The following is a 22633-nucleotide window of genomic DNA, read 5'->3' as shown; positions in this document are numbered from 1 at the left end:
ATGGAGATACAGAAAGGGGTTTCTGTTGACCAACATGGCCATGGTACAGAGAGGGGTTTCTCTGGACCAACATGGTTCTGTCATGGAGATACAGAAAGGGGTTTCTGTTGACCAACATGGTTCAGTAATGGAGATACAGCAAGGCATCTCTGTTGACCAACATGGCCATGGTTCAGAAAGAGGTTTCTGTTGACCAACATGGTTCTGTAATGGAGATACAGAAAGGCGTCTCTGTTGACCAACATGGCCATGGTTCAGAAAGGGGTTTCTGTTGACCAACATGGTTCTGTAATGGATATACAGCAAGGCGTCTCTGTTGACCAACATGGCCATGGTTCAGAAAGGGGTTTCTGTTGACCAACGTGGTCATGGTTTAAAAAGGGGTTTCTGTTGTCCAACATGGTTCTGTAATGGAGATACAGAAAGGGGTTTCTGTTGACCAACATGGTCATGGTACAGAAAGGGGTTTTTGTTGACCAACATGGTCATGGTACAAAAAGGGGTTTTTGTTGACCAACATGGTTCAGTAATGGAGATACAGCAAGTGGTATCTGTTGACCAACATGGTTCTGTAATGGAGATACAGCAAGGGGTCTCTGTTGACCAACATGGTTCTGTAACGGAGATACAACAAGGGGTATCTGTTGACCAACATGGTTCTGTAATGGAGATACAACAAGGGGTTTCTGTTGACCAACATGGTTCTGTAATGGAGATACAACAAGGGGTTTCTGTTGACCAACATGGTTCTGTAATGGAGATACAACAAGGGGTTTCTGTTGACCAACATGGTTCTGTAATGGAGATACAGCAAGGGGTTTCTGTTGACCAACATGGCCATGGTACAGCAAGGGGTCTCTGTTGACCAACATGGTTCTGTAATGGAGATACAGCAAGGGGTGTCTGTTGACCAACATGGTTCAGTAATGGAGATACAGCAAGGGGTCTCTGTTGACCAACATAGTTCTGTTGCAAGGCATCCTATACAACATGTTTTCGTTTGGTCATGTGCATGGATATCTACTACATGAAACTGAATCTATTACAGTGCCATAATCTCAATTGAGATCAAACAGATACATGGTGCTCTGGTGCAACTTTAATAGTAGGAATCAGGTCCTAATCAGGAATGTAAGAGAGAGGGGGGTGAATTTTGTTCAACTCATCAGGCAATCTTATTTCATAGTGCCCGTGACCAGTCAGGGCCCGATTTAGCTGTGTAAAACATGCATCAGTGCAACTTATCACTGAAAAGTGCAGCCTAATTTTTATGTCTATATGCACTCAGTGCATTTAAAAACATCTTAAATTTGTATTTGATAGAACCTACTCTTGCACACAACACTGATCCCAGTATTATGTGTAATTGTCCTGTTTTATTGATGTCTTCAAACTGGGTACTGCAAGAGTATGTACATATGTGCCTCTCATATTTAAGGCAATATGTCATTATTTTATGTAAAATCCGAGATCTGAGATTTTATTTATACTACTTTATGCATCTATGTTTCAACTTTGATAAATTGAAAGGACCAGGGTACAACCTGATTTTGTCTGGTGCAACTAGATTTTTATGTAAAAGTACACCTGGTACATTTTAAGTCAAGTTCCTTAAATTGAAGCCTGCCAGTATCTTCATCTTCACCTGTATGGCTACTGAATGAGTATATATACGTGTAGCTCAAACTGTGACCATATACCACTAACATGAACCGAACAATAGAGAATACCATATGATACTGCAAACTGTGAATCACCAAAGCAATCAAATATTGATTACACTTCCATTCCTGACACTAGCAACAGTGCTCAAAAAGTTTTTCATATTTGAGACATGATCTTTGTTACCATGCTGACAAAAAACATCTTTTTCTGAGACAAGAAACATAATTTATCTTGAGTGACGTTGAGGCAAAGTAAAATGAATTCAGTAAATGTGTGATTACAAAGTAGCAGTTCTAGCACTACACTAGCATATCACCAAGAATGCACCATAGCTGTACAGGGGAGGAGAACTCTTTACATCATCAAACATGTATCTGCTAAATTGTTGATGGACTGCATATTTCTCTGGCAGCAGCGGCAGACACAGCCACATGAATTAATCATGGTCTGCTAAAGTGTGCTGCCAACATGGACACAACCATGTCACAGCAGAGGAAATTTAATCATGAGGAAGCCAGCAGCCATGTCCAGCAAACAGCACCTCTGCTGGGTGCCACTAGGTAAAAATGTGGCTAACTGCTACCAAATACATCTGGCATCAACAACTTGAGAAGATGCATAACAATAGTCAGACTTCTTCAGAATGACAGATATTGACAGATACTGACTTGGCTGACAGCAAACAGTGACATATGTGTGACAATTAGCTGCGGTCTTACCAGGTTCTGTTCAAGGAATGTATCACTACCTGCCAATCATTCACATACTGTAACCACATAATAGTCACATTCATGTTAGTATTTCAAGAGAGAAATTATTCATAAAGCCTAAAAAAGCTTTAACTCAAAGATAAGTACTTTAAATCATTGCAGTGTGTGGTCGGGAGGCCATCATACAGGAACATACTTAAGCAACTCCCATAAGGTTGGAGTATCTGGAGACATTTATCCCGGACATGGATATTGATGTTTTCATGAATAACTCATCTTTAATTTTTACCTTCTGTTTTGTTGAAAATGAACCTAAAGTTGCTAGTCCGACTGGAGTGTTTTGGGAGAGGGATTCAATTTACACACAAGTATCCTTCCCAAACATGCTTATCTGGTATGAATCTCTTGCATGTTTTCTAAAAAAAATTCCTACAAATGTTGAAGCAAAGAAAATAAATCATTCTGAAAAAGACAAGCCTTTGATTAACATGAGAGCAAACCGAAAAGGAAACTGCAAAAAAGTGCAGAACTTACTCAACATCTGTGGAAATTCCACTACAATTACACACGTGCCCAAACAATTGCAGGGCACACTGCCCTTGTGGAGAGGTAGTGAGAGTTAAATGATTTGATACTTTCGGTGATTAAAATTTACATCACCTCATAAAACACGCCATGCCATGATTTTATGTTCCAAGCTTAGAATGGCACAAAATTAGCATGAGATAATTGAATGGCCTGGCAGTTCTATATTTAGCATACTCCCAGCCTCCCCCAATCCACCACATCTCCTCCCTCACTCTCCTACCCCCTCCTTTCCTCTCACCAGGACCATCCACTCTCCTCTTGTAATCAATTTCATAGTTGATTATCCCATCAAGTCTATTAGAGCACCAGCAGGGGAGGAGAGCCAAGATACAGTCTACCCATGAGTGCTGCTTTCTCGCACCTCAATCTTGGAACTATTATCTGTTAACCAAGAGATATGAGTGTTTAACCTCCAGGCAGACTTTTAATCATTATTTATGTGTGCATTACACACTGTCGTAACATGCATTAGGCCTTTTCTGGGTACAGCTAAATATTCACTGCTATTTCAGTATAGCAATAAGATTATCTCTTTATGAGTGAATGAAAAGTGGCACATTATTTAAGTGAATTCACTCCTTTAACCCCAGCAGAAGAAAGATGGTAACTGATTCCTGTGTATGTCTCCATCAGACTGACACATATCAAATAGAACATGAAATTACAAAGGAACTACAGTAAGATATGATATCTCTTTTGTGAAACATTCATAATATGGGAAATAAAAACATGAAAAGAGAAATAAAAAAAATCTCTTTTGTGATTCAGATACACTAGGGTTATAAGGTCAACTTATTGTGACTTGTTTAACAGGATTTGTGATCAGCTCTATTTATAAATTCACACAGAACAACTGCCTCCATTTGTCTTATAGCCCTAGCTGTTCGTAGTGTTACCCTGATAGACCTACTGCTTCATTTGTCTTATAGCCCTAGCTGTTCGTAGTGTTACCCTGATAGACCCACTGCCTCCATTTGTCTTCTAGCCCTAGCTGTTTGTAGTGTTACCCTGATAGACCCACTGCCTCCATTAGTCTTCTAGCCCTAGCTGTCCGTAGAGTTACCCTGATAGACCTACTGCTTCATTTGTCTTATAGCCCTATCTGTCCGTAGTGTTACCCTGATAGACCCACTGCCTCCATTAGTCTTCTAGCCCTAGCTGTCCGTAGAGTTAACCTGATAGACCCACTGCCTCCATTAGTCTTATAGCCCTAGCTGTCCGTAGTGTTACCCTGATAGACCTACAGCCTCCATTAGTCTTCAAGCTCTAGCTAAAGGCAGTGTTACCCTGATAGACCCACTGCCTTCATGTGTCTTCTAGCCCTAGCTAAATGTCGTGTCACCTTTATAGACCCACTGCCTCCATTAGTCTTCTAGCCCTAGCTGTCCGTAGAGTTACCCTGATAGACCCACTGCCTCCATTAGTCTTCTAGCCCTAGCTGTCCGTAGTGTTACCCTGATAGACCCACTGCCTCCATTAGTCTTCTAGCCCTAGCTGTCCGTAGTGTTACCCTGACAGACCCACTTCCTTCATTAGTCTTCTAGCCCTCGCTAAATGTAGTGTTACCCTGATAGACCCACTGTGTTCTCCTATGTGAAACACGTTTGGTATTCCTCATCTGACATCGTCTAGGCAATCTGTGTGTGACACAGCACTGTGCGGCAGTCTCCTATTGCAACTGTTAGATGCCGACAGGTCAAAGTGAGGACCTGTACAGGCCAGTTTACATAATCATGGTAATTGTATTGCTGACCTGTAGTTCCTCACCACCAGACATACAAACATACCAACTGAAGGATAAACCCCTAACAACAAAGCTGTATATAAGGTGAACAATTACCAGGAGGAACCCCAGATAGAAATGGGTATGTTGCTTAGCAAAATGCAAGTCCACCAGTCTCCAACTGATTGCAGCTGCAACTGCAGTCTTCAAAATGGTCGCACGCCCGTAACCTTGGCAACTGACACAGCTAAATTCTTTGTCCCCAAACGCCCTGACTGGAATGCACGCAGACCGACTAAACAAACACGCATCTAGCAGGCGAAAGGCAACACAATACAAATACAGAGACAAGCAAACAGTGCACAAAACTGGCCTGAGAACAGGGACCGACTGCACTTTTAAAGACACAATTACAACCTCAGTGGGAAGACATTGTAAATAGGGTAGCCCCCTGGGTAAATGTCACCCATCTTCACCATCTCATTACACCACACATGTGACTGCACAGTATGCATGTGTTCCTAGTGCTACACCACCTACTCCTTACAAAACACACAGGGGAGGAGGACTCACATACTCCAATACACTCACAATAATACCATGCATTTATATCAGCAAAAATAATCATGAACCACCCACATGGACATTTTATTAGTTAAACATTTTAAATGAGATCAAATATTTGTTTATATATTTCACAAATGTCAAGAATGGTAATCATGGTGAACAGTAACTTCAGCAATGTCATTCCAAATAACAACAAATTTTGTCGATACGAAAACCTTACTTGATGATGTTAAGTCCTGATACGGGTAGTTACACAATAGATCACAGGAAGAGCATTACAACAATATGCTATAGCCTCCATTCAAGAAAACACCGTCTTCTCATTTAACAACTGATAAAATATCTTTAAAATCATTTCAAAGCTGTCGCGACATACTTGCAACAAAAATCAATACTTTTCAAGGAGAAATCTACCAATAAATCAAAGTTAACATCCTCAGTGATACAGCAAAGAGTGACCTCAGGAGCCTGTGGGAAAGTGTGTCATATGTTATCATCATCCATGCTACAGCAGAGAGTGACCCCTGGAGCCTGTGGGAAAGTGTGTCATACATGACCATCATCCATGCTACAGCCGAGAGAGACCCCTGGAGCCTGTGGGAAAGTGTGTCATATGTTACCATCATCCATGCTACAGCAGAGAGAGACCCCTGGAGCCTGTGGGAAAGTGTGTCATATGTTATCATCATCCATGCTACAGCAGAGACCCCTGGAGCCTGTGGGAAAGTGTGTCATATGTTACCATCATCCATGCTACAGCAGAGAGTGACTCCTGGAGCCTGTGAGAAAGTGTGTCATACATGACCATCATCCATGCTACAGCAGAGAGAGACCCCTGGAGCCTGTGGGAAAGTGTGTCATATGTTACCATCATCCATGCTACAGCAGAGAGTGACTCTTGGAGCCTGTGGGAAAGTGTGTCATATGTTATCATCATCCATGCTACAGCAGAGAGACCCCTGGAACCTGTGGGAAAGTGTGTCATATGTTATCATCATCCATGCTACAGCAGAGACCCCTGGAGCCTGTGGGAAAGTGTGTCATATGTTACCATCATCCATGCTACAGCAGAGAGTGACCCCTGGAGCCTGTGGGAAAGTGTGTCATATGTTACCATCATCCATGCTACAGCAGGGAGTAAATTCGGGGGCCTGTGGGAAAGTGGATCATATGTTACCATCATCCATGCTACAGCAGAGAGACCCCTGGAGCCTGTGGGAAAGTGTGTCATATGTTACCATCATCCATGTTACAGCAGAGAGAGACCCCTGGAGCTTGTGGGAAAGTGTGTCATACATGACCATCATCCATGCTACAGCAGAGAGAGACCCCTGGAGCCTGTGGTAAAGTGTGTCATATGTTACCATCATCCATGCTACAGCAGGGAGTGACCCCTGGAGCCTGTGGGAAAGTGTGTCACATGTGACCATCATCCATGTTACAGAGAGAGACCCCTGGAGCCTGTGGGAAAGTGTGTCACATGTGACCATCATCCATGTTACAGAGAGAGACCCCTGGAGCCTGTGGGAAAGTGTGTCACATGTTACCATCATCCATGTTAGAGAGAGAGACCCCTGGAGCTTGTGGTAAAGAAACATGATGCCAGAGTCAAGACTGTTGGTTTCAACATATTTGTCTCAGAATCGGACATCCTCTGAACATTTGGTGGATGCATTATGTGTCTGAATGAGCAGCTTACACGGACCACTAACCATAATCACAGCCAGGGGCCATGACACTCTCAGAATATGTCTCATCCTAGCAGGAAATTGTTCATTGATTTCAAATTCCCTTATAATTTGGAATGTAGCAACATAGACTAAACCTTTTTCCTGTGTACAAAGTGTTATGGCAGCCACCTCACAGACAGAGGACGGCATGGGTAATCGCTGTGTATGCAAGTACACAACTCACCAAAGGCATATTCTCTTTCCATCACAGACTGGTCAAAGCAAATCAGTAGTTGACTTCATGAGCAACATGCAATTAGCATTAGTGAACCATCCATGAACATCAACACACCATCCATGAACATCAACAGACCATCCATGAAATCAACAGACCATCCATGAACATCAACAGACCATCCATGAAATCAACAGACCATCCATGAACATCAACAGACCATCCATGAAATCAACATACCATCCATGAACATCAACAGACCATCCATGAACATCAACACACCATCCATGAAATCAACACACCAACCATGAACATCAACAGACCATCCATGAAATCAACACACCATCCATGAACATCAACACACCATCCATGAACATCAACACACCATCCATGAAATCAACACACCATCTATGAAATCAACAGGACATCCATGAACACCAACTCAACATCTATGAAATCAACACACCATCCATAAAATCAACACACCATCCATGAACATCAACACACCATCAATGAACATGAACAGAACATCCATGAACATCAACAGACAATCCATGAACATCAACAGAACATCCATGAACATCAACAGACAATCCATGAACATCAACAGACAATCCATGAACATCAACACTCCATCCATGAACATCAACACACCATCCATGAACATCAACACACCATCCATGAACATCAACACACTATCCATGAACATCAACAGACAATCCATGAACATCAACTCAACATCTATGAAATCAACACACCATCCATGAACATCAACAGACAATCCATGAACATCAACAGACAATCCATGAACATCAACACACCATCCATGAAATCAACACACCATCCATGAACATCAACAGACAATCCATGAACATCAACTCAACATCTATGAACATCAACAGACAATCCATGAACATCAACACACCACCCATGAACATCAACAGACAATCTATGAACATCAACATACCATCCATAACCATCAACAGACCATCTATGAACATCAACACACCATCCATGAACATCAACACACCATCCATGAACATCAACAGACCATCCATGAACATCAACACACCATCCATGAACATCAACGGACCATCCATGAACATCAACAGACCATCTATGAACATCAACAGACCATCCATGAACATCAACAGAACATCCATGAAGATCAACGGACCATCCATGAACATCAACAGACCATCTATGAACATCAACACACCATCCATGAACATCAACAGAATATCCATGAAGATCAACACACCATCCATGAAGATCAACATACCATCCATGAACATCAACAGACCATCCATGAACATCAACACACCATCCATGAACATCAACATACCATCCATGAACAGTCAAGACAACACCCATGCCGATTGTCAACATACTGTCCATGTCCTACTGTTGAGCCTAGTTTCTCTTCAAGGTAACAGTGAATACTTCACAAAACATTTGCTTCTGCTTGCCTACTCTTGTTATTTCTGCAGACTAGAAAGCTACCCTAACTTCCTGATTATCTGGTAAATCAGTAAAAGAAATCTTTGGAGTATCAAATTTCCACTCACTCATTTCAAGGCTCATTGATGGGAGAGCCTTCAAAAGTGTTATTCATGCTGTTATTTCACACAGTTGGTCAAAGTAATGAAGATGAGAATAATTGATATCATTGTTTTGATGGAGGTATGCCAAACAAATAATTCCTGTCATCGGATGTAACCACATCAGCTTAGCAACATAAACCTGGCAGGTCTGTGACACAGGCGTCATCCAGGATATACATCCTGTCCATCAAACACAGTTTAGTAATGTAGGCAGATGGTAGAGATGGTTGGCTTTTCTGCAGGTTTCATTCCTTATTAGGCACATACTGTGCTACACTAACTGGAACCACTAGTTTCAGCACACATAACTTAAAAAAGATTTGTCAGACTTTATAGCAAACTAAGATTAAGAAGTATATTTTCAGAGCACAATGAATAAGCAGAACAAAATTAGCACCATGGTATCTAAAAGGGGTGAAATAAACATTCTACAGTGGAAGCAAGTAAACTATTGTGGAAGACTTAGCCATCAAGTAAACTATAGTGGAAGCTTTAGCCATCAAGTAAACTATAGTGGAAGCTTTAGCCATCAAGTAAACTATAGTGGAAGCTTTAGCCATCAAGTAAACTATAGTGGCAGCTTTAGCCATCAAGTAAACAATAGTGGAAGCTTTAGCCATCAAGTAAACTATAGTGGAAGCTTTAGCCATCAAGTAAACTATTGTGGAAGCTTCAGCCATCAAGTAAACTATAGTGGAAGCTTTAGCCATCAAGTAAACTATAGTGGAAGCTTTAGCCATCAAGTAAACTATAGTGGAAGATTTAGCCATCAAGTAAACTATAGTGGAAGCTTTAGCCATCAAGTTAACTATAGTGGAAGCTTTAGCCATCAAGTAAACTATAGTGGAAGCTTTAGCCATCAAGTAAACTATAGTGGAAGACTCAGCCATCAAGTAAACTATAGTGGAAGCTTTATCCATCAAGTAAACTATAGTGGAAGCTTTAGCCATCAAGTAAACTATTGTGGAAGCTTCAAGCATCAAGTTAACTATTGTGGAAGCTTAAGCCATCAAGTAAACTATAGTGGAAGCTTTAGCCATCAAGTAAACTATAGTGGAAGCTTTAGCCATCAAGTAAACTATAGTGGAAGCTTTAGCCATCAAGTAAACTATAGTGGAAGCTTTAGCCCTCAAGCAAACAATACTGGAAGCTTTAGCCATCAAGTAAACAATATAGGAAGCTTTAGCCATCAAGTAAACTATAGTGGAAGCTTTAGCCATCAAGTAAACTATAGTGGAAACTTAAGCCATCAAGTAAACTATTGTGGAATATTCAGTCATCACGTAAACTATTGTGGAAGCTTCAGCCATCAAGTAAACTATAGTGGAAGCTTCAGCCATCAAGTAAACTATAGTGGAAGCTTTAGCCATCAAGTAAACTATAGTGGAAGCTTTAGCCATCAAGTAAACTATAGTGGCAGCTTTAGCCATCAAGTAAACAATAGTGGAAGCTTTAGCCTCCAAGTAAACTATAGTGGAAGCTTTAGCCATCAAGTAAACTATTGTGGAAGCTTCAGCCATCAAGTAAACTATAGTGGAAGCTTTAGCCATCAAGTAAACTATAGTGGAAGCTTTAGCCATCAAGTAAACTATAGTGGAAGCTTTAGCCATCAAGTTAACTAAAGTGGAAGCTTTAGCCATCAAGTAAACTATAGTGGAAGCTTTAGCCATCAAGTAAACTATAGTGGAAGCTTTAGCCATCAAGTAAACTATAGTGGAAGACTCAGCCATAAAGTAAACTGTAGTGGAAGCTTTAGCCATCAAGTAAACAATAGAGGAAGATTTAGCCATCAAGTAAACTATAGTGGAAGCTTTAGCCATCAAGTAAACTATAGTGGAAGCTTTAGCCATCAGGTAAACTATAGTGGAAGCTTTAGCCATCAAGTAAACTATAGTGGAAGCTTTAGCCATCAAGTAAACTATAGTGGAAGCTTTAGCCATCAAGTAAACTATAGTGGAAGCTTTAGCCATCAAGTAAACTATAGTGGAAGCTTTAGCCATCAAGTAAACTATAGTGGAAGCTTTAGCCATCAAGTAAACTAAAGTGGAAGCTTTAGCCATCAAGTAAACTATTGTGGAAGCTTTAGCCATCAAGTAAACTATTGTGGAAGCTTCAGCCATCAAGTAAACTATAGTGGAAGACTCAGCCATCAAGTAAACTATAGTGGAAGCTTTAGCCTCAAGTAAACTATAGTGGAAGACTCAGCCATCAAGAAAAACTATAGTGGAAGCTTTAGCCATCAAGTAAACTATAGTGGAAGACTTAACCATCAAGTAAACTATAGTGGAAGACTTAACCATCAAGTAAACTATAGTGGAAGCTTTAGCAATCAAGTAAACTAAAGTAGAAGCTTTAGCCATCAAGTAAACTATTGTGGAAGACTTAGCCATCAAGTAAACAATAGTGGAAGATTTAGTCATGAAGTAAACTAAAGTGGAAGCTTTAGCCATCAAGTAAATTAATGTGGAAGCCTTAGCTATCAAGTAAGCTTTTGTGGAAGACTTAGCCATCAAGTAAGTTATTGTGGAAGCTTTAGCCATCAAGTTTTCTAAAGTGGAAGCTTTAGCCATCAATTAAACTATAGTGGAGGATTTAGCCATCAAGTAAACTAAAGTGGAAGACTCAGCCATCAAGTAAACTATTGTGGAAGCTTCAGCCATCAAGTAAACTATAGTGGAAGCTTTAGCCATCAAGTAAACAATAGAGGAAGCTTTAGCCATCAAGTAAACTATAGTGGAAGACTTAGCCATCCAGTAAACTATAGTGGAAGCTTTAGCCATCAAGTAAACTATAGTGGAAGCTTTAGCCATCAAGTAAACTATAGTGGAAGCTTTAGCCATCAAGTAAACTATTGTGGAAGCTTTAGCCATCAAGTAAACTATAGTGGAAGACTTAGCCATCAAGTAAACTATAGTGGAAGACTTATCCATCAAGTAAACTATAGTGGAAGACTCAGCCACCAAGTAAACTATTGTGGAAGCTTTAGCCATCAAGTAAACTATAGTGGAAGCTTTAGCCATCAAGTAAACTATAGTGGAAGCTTTAGCCATCAAGTAAACTATAGTGGAAGCTTTAGCCATCAAGTAAACTATAGTGGAAGCTTTAGCCATCAAGTAAACTAAAGTGGAAGCTTTAGCCATCAAGTAAACTATTGTGGAAGCTTTAGCCATCAAGTAAACAATAGTGGAAGCTTTAGCCATCAAGTAAACTATAGTGGAAGACTCAGCCATCAAGTAAACTATAGTGGAAGCTTTAGCCTCAAGTAAACTATAGTGGAAGACTCAGCCATCAAGAAAAACTATAGTGGAAGCTTTAGCCATCAAGTAAACTATAGTGGAAGACTTAGCCATCAAGTAAACTATAGTGGAAGACTTAACCATCAAGTAAACTATAGTGGAAGCTTTAGCAATCAAGTAAACTAAAGTAGAAGCTTTAGCCATCAAGTAAACTATTGTGGAAGACTTAGCCATCAAGTAAACAATAGTGGAAGATTTAGTCATGAAGTAAACTATAGTGGAAGCTTTAGCCATCAAGTAAACTATAGTGGAAGCTTTAGCCATCAAGTAAACTATAGTGGAAGCTTTAGCCATCAAGTAAACTAAAGTGGAAGCTTTAGCCATCAAGTAAACTATTGTGGAAGCTTTAGCCATCAAGTAAACAATAGTGGAAGCTTTAGCCATCAAGTAAACTATAGTGGAAGACTCAGCCATCAAGTAAACTATAGTGGAAGCTTTAGCCTCAAGTAAACTATAGTGGAAGACTCAGCCATCAAGAAAAACTATAGTGGAAGCTTTAGCCATCAAGTAAACTATAGTGGAAGACTTAGCCATCAAGTAAACTATAGTGGAAGACTTAACCATCAAGTAAACTATAGTGGAAGCTTTAGCAATCAAGTAAACTAAAGTAGAAGCTTTAGCCATCAAGTAAACTATTGTGGAAGACTTAGCCATCAAGTAAACAATAGTGGAAGATTTAGTCATGAAGTAAACTAAAGTGGAAGCTTTAGCCATCAAGTAAATTAATGTGGAAGCCTTAGCTATCAAGTAAGCTTTTGTGGAAGACTTAGCCATCAAGTAAGTTATTGTGGAAGCTTTAGCCATCAAGTTTTCTAAAGTGGAAGCTTTAGCCATCAATTAAACTATAGTGGAGGATTTAGCCATCAAGTAAACTAAAGTGGAAGCTTTAGCCATCAAGTAAACTAAAGTGGAAGATTTAGCCATCAAGTAAACAATAGAGGAAGATTTTGCCATCAAGTAAACTATAGTGGAAGATTTAGACATCAAGTAAACTATAGTGGAAGCTTTAGCCATCAAGTAAACTATAGTGGAAGCTTTAGCCATCAAGTAAACTATTGTGGAAGACTTAGCCCTCAAGCAAACAATAGTGGAAGACTTAGCCATCAAGTAAACAATAGTTGAAGCTTCAGCCATCAAGTAAACTAAAGTGGAGGATTTTGCCATCAAGAAAACTATTGTGGAAGACTTAGCCATCAAGTAAACTATTGTGGAAGACATAGCCATCAAGTAAAAAATACTGGAAGCTTTAGCCATCAAGTAAAAAATAGTGGAAGCTTTAGACATCAAGTAAACTATTGTGGAAGACTTAGCCATCAAGTAAACTATTGTGGAAGCTTTAGCCATCAAGTAAACAATAGTGGAAGCTTTAGCCATCAAGCAAACAATAGTGGAAGACTTAGCCATCAAGTAAACAATAGGTGAAGCTTCAGCCATCAAGTAAACTAAAGCGGAGGATTTTGCCATCAAGAAAACTATAGTGGAAGACTTAGCCATCAAGTAAACTATTGTGGAAGACTTAGCCATCAAGTAAAAAATAGTGGAAGCTTTAGCAATCACGTAAAAAATAGTGGAAGCTTTAGCCATCAAGTAAAAAATAGTGGAAGCTTTAGCCATCAAGTAAACTATTGTGGAAGACTTAGCCATCAAGTAAACTATTGTGGAAGCTTTAGCCATCAAGTTAATTAAAGTGGAAGCCTTAGCCTTCAAGTAAACTAAAGTGGAAGATTTAGTCACCAAGTTAATTTTGTGGAAGACTTAGCCATCAAGTAAATTAAAGTGGAAGCTTTAGCCATCAAGTAAACTATAGTGGAAGCTTAGCTTAGAATGTTAGTTTCAATGGTCAAAGATGAAAGAAGATGGCATGGATCTGTATTATTTTGTACTGTCTGCCTTGAATAATAACTGAGATCCCGAAACTTCATGAAATTTAACAGGACAAGTGAAAATATTGCAGGACAAGTACAAAATATTATCTACTTACCCTACAAGACAAATTGGGTTTAACAAATCTTTCAAGCCCTGTTGGGTTAAGAAATCTTTCAAGCCCTGATCCTACACTCTTAAGATTTGTCAGTATCGAAAACTTCACCAGTGTGGGGTACAACGTTTAGACTGTGTACATCGATCACCTTACACCGGTGTGTGGTATGAGTGACTACAATGTCTAGGCGGTGTACATCGATCACCTTACACCGGTGTGTGGTACAAGTGACTACAATGTCTAGGCGGTGTACATCGATCACCTTACACCGGTGTGTGGCACGAGTGACTACAATGTTTAAGCTGTGTACATCGATCACCTTACACCGGTGTGTGGTATGAGTGACTACAATGTCTAGGCGGTGTACATCGATCACCTTACACCAGTGTGTGGCACGAGTGACTACAATGTTTAAGCTGTGTATATGGATCACCTTACACCGGTGTGTGGCACGAGTGACTACAATGTTTAAGCTGTGTACATCGCTCACCTTACTATGGTGTGTGGTACGAGTGACTACAATGTCTAGGCTGTGTATATGGATCACCTTACACCAGTGTGAGGTACGAGTGACTACAATGTTTAAGCTGTGTATATGGATCACCTTACACCAGTGTGTGGTACGAGTGACTACAATGTTTAAGCTGTGTATATGGATCACCTTACACCCGTGTGTGGCATGAGTGACTACAATGTCTAGGCTATGTATATGGATCACCTTACTACGGTGTGTGGTACGAGTGACTACAATGTCTAGGCTGTGTATATGGATCACCTTACACCAGTGTGTGGTACGAGTGACTACAATGTTTAAGCTGTGTATATGGATCACCTTACACCGGTGTGTGGAACGAGTGACTACAATGTTTAAGCGGTGTATATTGATCACCTGACACCCGTGTGTGGCATGAGTGACTACAATGTCTAGGCTATGTATATCGATCACCTTACACCGGTGTGTGGTCCGAGTGACTACAATGTCTAGGCTGTGTACATCGATCACCTTACACCTGTGTGTGGCATGAGTGACTACAATGTCTAGGTGGTGTACATCGATCACCTTACACCAGTGTGTGGCACGAGTGACTACAATGTTTAAGCTGTGTACATTGATCACCTTACTATGGTGTGTGACATGAGTGACTACAATGTCTAAGCTGTGTACATCGATCACCTTACTATGGTTTGTGGCACGAGTGACTACAATGTTTAAGCTGTGTACATCGATCACCTTACACCGGTGTGTGGTATGAGTGACTACAATGTCTAGGTGGTGTACATCGATCACCTTACACTGGTGTGTGGCATGAGTGACTACAATGTTTAAGCTGTGTACATCGATCACCTTACTATGGTGTGTGGCACGAGTGACTACAATGTTTAAGCTGTGTACATCGATCACCTTACTATGGTGAGTGGCATGAGTGACTACAATGTCTAGGTGGTGTACATCGATCACCTTACACCGGTGTGTAGCACGAGTGACTACAATGTTTAAGCTGTGTACATCGATCACCTTACTATGGTGAGTGGCATGAGTGACTACAATGTCTAGGTGGTGTACATCGATCACCTTACACTGGTGTGTGGCACGAGTGACTACAATGTTTAAGCTGTGTATATGGATCACCTTACACCGGTGTGTGGCTGGAGTAACTACAATGTTTAAGCTGTGTATATGGATCACCTTACACCGGTGTGTGGCATGAGTGACTACAATGTTTAAGCTGTGTATATGGATCACCTTACACCGGTGTGTGGTATGAGTGACTACAATGTCTAGGTGGTGTACATCGATCACCTTACACTGGTGTGTGGCACGAGTGACTACAATGTTTAAGCTGTGTACATCGATCACCTTACTATGGTGAGTGGCATGAGTGACTACAATGTCTAGGTGGTGTACATCGATCACCTTACACCGGTGTGTAGCACGAGTGACTACAATGTTTAAGCTGTGTACATCGATCACCTTACTATGGTGAGTGGCATGAGTGACTACAATGTCTAGGTGGTGTACATCGATCACCTTACACTGGTGTGTGGCACGAGTGACTACAATGTTTAAGCTGTGTATATGGATCACCTTACACCGGTGTGTGGCTGGAGTAACTACAATGTTTAAGCTGTGTATATGGATCACCTTACACCGGTGTGTGGCATGAGTGACTACAATGTTTAAGCTGTGTATATGGATCACCTTACACCGGTGTGTGGCTGGAGTAACTACAATGTTTAAGCTGTGTATATGGATCACCTTACACCGGTGTGTGGCATGAGTGACTACAATGTTTAAGCTGTGTATATGGATCACCTTACACCGGTGTGTGGCTGGAGTAACTACAATGTTTAAGCTGTGTATATGGATCACCTTACACCGGTGTGTGGCTTGAGTGACTACAATGTCTAGGCGGTGTACATCGATCACCTTACTATGGTGTGTGGCATGAGTGACTACAATGTGACTACACCGGTGTAAGGTGATCCATATACACAGCTTAAACATTGTAGTCACTCAAGCCACACACCCGTGTAAGGTGATCGATGTACACCGCCTAGACATTGTAGTCACTCGTACCACACACCAGTGTAAGGTGATCGATGTACACAGCCTAAACATTGTAGTCACTCAAGCCACACACCGGTGTAAGGTGATCCATATACACAGCTTAAACATTGTAGTTACTCCAGCCACACACCGGTGTAAGGTGATCCATATACACAGCTTAAACATTGTAGTCACTCATGCCACACACGGGTGTAAGGTGATCCATATACACAGCTTAAACATTGTAGTCACTCATGCCACACACCGGTGTAAGGTGATCCATATACACAGCTTAAACATTGTAGTCACTCAAGCCACACACCGGTGTAAGGTGATCCATATACACAGCTTAAACATTGTAGTCACTCAAGCCACACACCGGTGTAAGGTGATCCATATACACAGCTTAAACATTGTAGTCACTCATGCCACACACCGGTGTAAGGTGATCGACGTACACAGCTTAAACATTGTAGTCACTCAAGCCACACACCGGTGTAAGGTGATCCATATACACAGCTTAAACATTGTAGTCACTCATGCCACACACCGGTGTAAGGTGATTGATGTACACAGCCTAGACATTGTAGTCACTCATGCCACTCACCATAATAAGGTGATCGATGTACACAGCTTAAACATTGTAGTCACTCGTGCTACACACCAGTGTAAGGTGATCGATCAAGTAAACTAAAGTGGAGGATTTTGCCATCAAGAAAACTATAGTGGAAGACTTAGCCATCAAGTAAACTATTGTGGAAGACTTAGCCATCAAGTAAAAAATAGTGGAAGCTTTAGCAATCACGTAAAAAATAGTGGAAGCTTTAGCCATCAAGTAAAAAATAGTGGAAGCTTTAGCCATCAAGTAAACTATTGTGGAAGACTTAGCCATCAAGTAAACTATTGTGGAAGCTTTAGCCATCAAGTTAATTAAAGTGGAAGCCTTAGCCTTCAAGTAAACTAAAGTGGAAGATTTAGTCACCAAGTTAACTTTTGTGGAAGACTTAGCCATCAAGTAAATTAATGTGGAAGCTTTAGCCATCAAGTAAACTATAGTGGAAGACTTAGCCATCAAGTAAACTATTGTGGAAGCTTTAGCCATCAAGTAAAAAATAGTGGAAGCTTTAGCCATCAAGTAAACTATTGTGGAAGACTTAGCCATCAAGTAAACTATTGTGGAAGCTTTAGCCATCAAGTTAATTAAAGTGGAAGCCTTAGCCTTCAAGTAAACTAAAGTGGAAGATTTAGTCACCAAGTTAACTTTTGTGGAAGACTTAGCCATCAAGTAAATTAATGTGGAAGCTACAATGTTTAAGCTGTGTATATGGATCACCTTACACCGGTGTGTGGCATGAGTGACTACAATGTTTAAGCTGTGTATATGGATCACCTTACACTGGTGTGTGGCTTGAGTGACTACAATGTTTAAGCTGTGTATATGGATCACCTTACACCAGTGTGTGGCACGAGTGACTACAATGTTTAAGCTGTGTATATGGATCACCTTACACTGGTGTGTGGCATGAGTGACTACAATGTTTAAGCTGTGTATATGGATCACCTTACACCGGTGTGTGGTACGAGTGACTACAATGTTTAAGCTGTGTATATGGATCACCTTACACCGGTGTGTGGCTTGAGTGACTACAATGTTTAGGCTGTGTACATCGATCACCTTACACTGGTGTGTGGTACGAGTGACTACAATGTCTAGGCGGTGTACATCGATCACCTTACACGGGTGTGTGGCTTGAGTGACTACAATGTTTAAGCTGTGTATATGGATCACCTTACACCGGTGTGTGGTACAAGTGACTACAATGTCTAGGCGGTGTACATCGATCACCTTACACCGGTGTGTGGCTTGAGTGACTACAATGTTTAAGCTGTGTATATGGATCACCTTACACCGGTGTGTGGCATGAGTGACTACAATGTTTAAGCTGTGTATATGGATCACCTTACACTGGTGTGTGGCTTGAGTGACTACAATGTTTAAGCTGTGTATATGGATCACCTTACACCGGTGTGTGGCACGAGTGACTACAATGTTTAAGCTGTGTATATCGATCACCTTACACCAGTATGGAGTAAGAGTGACTTATAGAGTCTAGGCAGTCTACATACAGTATCCGCCAAACAAGCACCCTGGGCACTTAATTAATTCATTATCAAAAGGAGAGGACAAAGTGAAAGTAAACATTGATGTAACTTACAGATTCGGGAAAAGGTGATTTACACCTTTAATTGTATATTCTATCACAGTAGTCATTTTTAAATGTTCTGATCAATATTATTGTGTATGATGGGAATAGTAATCAAAGATCAAAATTGACAATGTACAACTACAATCATACCATGAATAACACTGTCTGACACGCTTGGGGTGTCGGCCTAAAAATGAAGACAAATCAGTCATGTCCAAAACAGAGATAAAACCCAAATGAGGCAAAGTTCCTATTTGTAGACACACAGGGAGGGTCTGAGGTCTCAGAAACAACGGGTTAATCTGGGTAAAGCACTAAGAGAAGCACTAAGAGAAGGCAACATGGATTAAAGTATCGTTGTTCCAAATGACAATTTCCTGAGAAGACAATGAGTCAAGAGTAGAGTCCCTTACTTACGCTGCTTACAAAGTCTTACGATAGTCATAGCACTTGGACCTCTTTGTAGGACAGAGCCCAGCCATTGAGAATATTATCTGGGGAACACACCTGTATTTTAGGACCTAAAGGACATGGTGTACACAATCTATGTGTCTGACTTGTTCAAACTTGGATAAAGGCATTCAATGTAATGACAGTCGTCATAAATTCCTGTGGTATGTGTGATAATAACGACACAAACATTTAATGTAAAGGTAGTTATGACAGTGCTCTTGTATATGTTGACAGATTAACATTATATTCACTTCACGTGCGTTTGATAAACACAAATAGGATTTTATTATTTTGTTGTTGTTGTCAAGTTACATCTTGTGCTCTTATTATTCAATGTAAGTTTTCTTTTGTACAACTTAGTGTGCCAAGGATAAAGAGTGTTTGCTACACTACGGTGATCCAAGTTGTCAGTGCGGCCCTCAGTGCAGACATGCTGTGTTCACTCAACCATGTACACACTAACTTCACCTAGGAAAATCCTGTTTGTCTACATTGTGGCCCTGAAGCACACACGTTCCCCCAGTCTGTTCATGCCCCCAGTGCCTGGTATCAACCCACCCATTTCACACGATGCACACTGGAGGATACTTAGGGAAATTGCATTAATGATGACAAACTTGGGCCTCAATCACTCATCAGAAAGAACATGTTTTCTATCGATCTGGATTTAGTCCCTAGTCTTACACCAGTTCCCTTTTGATGTGTGACAAGACTTCAAGGTACACAATAAAACCTAGGTTTGCGAACATGGTAAACATGTGATACCACAAAAAATGTGTTCATTACATATACGGTTGACATTAGGTAAGAAATAAATGATGAAGTGTTAAATTGCCATTACCAATATCAGTGTTACATATTTAATTATCACTATCGCCTTGCTGCTTCAAAGGGCATTAAGTACACGGTGTACAATGCTGTGTCAAACAAAGACCAAGTGATTCATGCACATGATTAATGCATCACACACATAGATAAAGAACGGCTATCTTTGAAAACATCCATACAAGCACCTACTTATACATGTATGACCGGGGGTGGGGAGAGCAACAAAGGAATGATATTCATTTTGAAAGTGTCATTTTTTTTGTACATGTATTCCAGTAAAGTTCACATACAGGCTCAGTGTATGCCCATGAATACACCACTTGCAGATTAACAATGGAAGATGACCAACAAGCACTAGTTCATGTCATCACACAGCACATCCATCACATCAGTCTAGTTAGTTCTGATTGGAGGTCTGATAGTGTTTTCAAAAAGGCTTTGACACTACATACAGTCAGTAGGTTTACCTTGCCTGACACTACATACAGTTAGTAGGTTTACCTTGCCTAACACTACATCCAGTCAGTAGGTTTACCTTGCCTGACACTATATACAGTCAGTAGGTTTACCTTGCCTGACACTATATACAGTCAGTAGGTTCACCTTGCCTGACACTATATACAGTCAGTAGGTTTACCTTGCCTGACACTACATACAGTCAGTAGGTTTACCTTGCCTGACACTACATACAGTCAGTGGGTTCACCTTGATTAGCTGTAAGTACTGTCATGTCAAGCCTGGGGCTGCGGAGAACTCACATGACAAAACAAACTTTAACCTAAGTACAATCAGCATTCCAAACGATACACTGATGTTAATTTAACAACTTAAGATTGTATGTATGACTTGTCATCAATTTGATTTTCTTAATTCATCCGAGAAGCGAGGGTGCTATCGTGCTGTCAATTTGTTACACGAACACGTTACAAGTACGACCCAGTTTCCAACCTACCTTGCGATATTTCCAGTAATCTTAAAGTCCCACACTCACCCAAGAGTTCATCAGAATAATTTACATAACATTAAATCACGCCAAGCAAGCAGTAAGGACCTGACTTCATAAGAAGTGGCAGCAAGCTGATATTAAAGCAGGCCAATAATGTTATCACTTAATCCGGAAGCAGTGATTGACGACATGCGCAATCTCAGCTTCCGTAACAGTGCGACACAGACCATTCGGGGGATAATGTCTCCTCTTTCCCCAAATCCTAACCCCGACCTCTCGTGACTACTGCTTGACTATTTTACCTGTACATAAATGACGCGTCCAAATTTAACTGAAAAATGTAAGATGTTTAGTAGGCTGCATAGCTTTTTTATGAATTACATTTGATTTACTTCTGTTATATCTGTTGAAAATAGCAATACTTTAAACTCATCACACCAAATCAACTACGCATTTCTTTACCAGCAGCTATTTCAAAATAATCAATGAAGACTGGCAATGTGTTGCATGTGGTCCCAGTCATGCACTAAATCTTGTATGTTTCATAATTAGCTTTTATCAAAATAAAGGCAAAACGGGTGAGATCTATTTATAATTATTGTTTGTCAAATACGATAACAGACTACTTCGAATTGAAACATACTTAGATTATAATTATTAGTTGTTGTTTCGGTGATTGGAAACATGTTTAAGTAAACGGTTTAATTTGTCTATTCTTCCCCGAAAGATATACAATGGAATTGTCTTCGATCAAATCACATTAGGGCAACATTACGGGCATATTTTCCCAGCCACAAGAAGAAACGTATAGCCCAGTCATTAATAGCAATGAGCACAGACGAAATGCAACTATCCCAACTGGCCGACCACCACAGGAGAGCAGGACTTGCTATTCGTCTTGGGATTTAACAGAACGTAATGAGGGTATTCTTATTGGGTACTGTCAAAGTGATCTATAAATAAACAACTGAATGAAAGTTGTAAATTATAAGATATATCCTGTTTAGAAGGAGAGACATTATAAGACGTAAAATGTACAGTTAAGATAAAAAAAATTACGGACGAAAACCGTTCAAGGGCGGATCCAGCATTCTCAAAAGGGAGGGGTCCAAATTAAATATCAAAATCCTCTCTACGTCAGTGGTACTGCCTACCACATACATACATTTGATTTTAAAAAGGAGGGGTCCGGACCCCTTATGACGTCTTCGTCCGTAGTTTGCCTCTCCTTGAGAAAACAACTTGTAATCCCCACAGTGTGGTTGCAGTCTCAGCTATACTTACACCACAGGCCACGTGAGACAGCAGAGCGCTGGAGCCTGTAGACCGTGACGCAGTCGGTGTCCTCAAGCACGTGCCGCAGTGCGCGACAGCCTGTAGACCGTGACGCAGTCGGTGTCATCCAGCATGTGCCGCAGTTCGTGACACCTTGTAGACCGTAACGCAGTCGGTGTATCCAGCACGTGCCGCAGTGCATGACACCTTGTAGACCGTGACGCAGTCGGTGTCATCAAGCACGTGCCGCAGTGCGTGACACCTTGTAGACCGTGACGCAGTCGGTGTCACCCAGCACATGCAGTGCGCGAAAGCCTATAGACCGTGACGCAGTCGG

The 22633-nt window shown here is 40.8% G+C and overlaps 2 protein-coding genes across 7 annotated transcripts in view; one reads left to right on the top strand and one right to left on the bottom strand.

Annotated features, from left to right (window-relative positions):
* The window catches only part of LOC139448541 (muscleblind-like protein 2a), a 329809-nt gene that overhangs the window by 165570 nt on the left and 141606 nt on the right, over positions 1-22633 (bottom strand). For 4 of the 6 annotated variants that reach the window (XM_071230111.1, XM_071230099.1, XM_071230110.1 and 1 more), the window contains exon 1: positions 21028-21184. The exons of the other annotated variants lie outside the window; for them this stretch is intronic. The gene's annotated coding sequence lies outside the window, so the exon portion shown is untranslated. Of the gene's footprint in view, positions 1-21027; positions 21185-22633 lie in introns of those variants that run through there. 6 annotated transcript variants of the gene reach the window in all.
* On the top strand, positions 8005-8685 carry LOC139448898 (tyrosine-protein phosphatase 3-like). Its single transcript, XM_071230415.1, has one exon. It carries the CDS (start codon positions 8005-8007, stop codon positions 8683-8685), a length of 681 nt encoding a protein of 226 aa, XP_071086516.1.

The sequence above is a fragment of the Haliotis cracherodii genome, unplaced genomic scaffold (assembly GCF_022045235.1).
Source record: "Haliotis cracherodii isolate W230 unplaced genomic scaffold, xgHalCrac1.p SCAF_7, whole genome shotgun sequence".
Lineage (NCBI taxonomy): Eukaryota > Metazoa > Mollusca > Gastropoda > Lepetellida > Haliotidae > Haliotis > Haliotis cracherodii.
This window is presented reverse-complemented; position numbering and strand designations above follow the sequence as displayed.

Bases quoted from the DNA above. Each gene is read 5' to 3' on its own strand.
- LOC139448898 (XM_071230415.1), top strand. From the start codon at position 8,005: ATGAACATCAACAGACAATCCATGAACATCAACTCAACATCTATGAAC.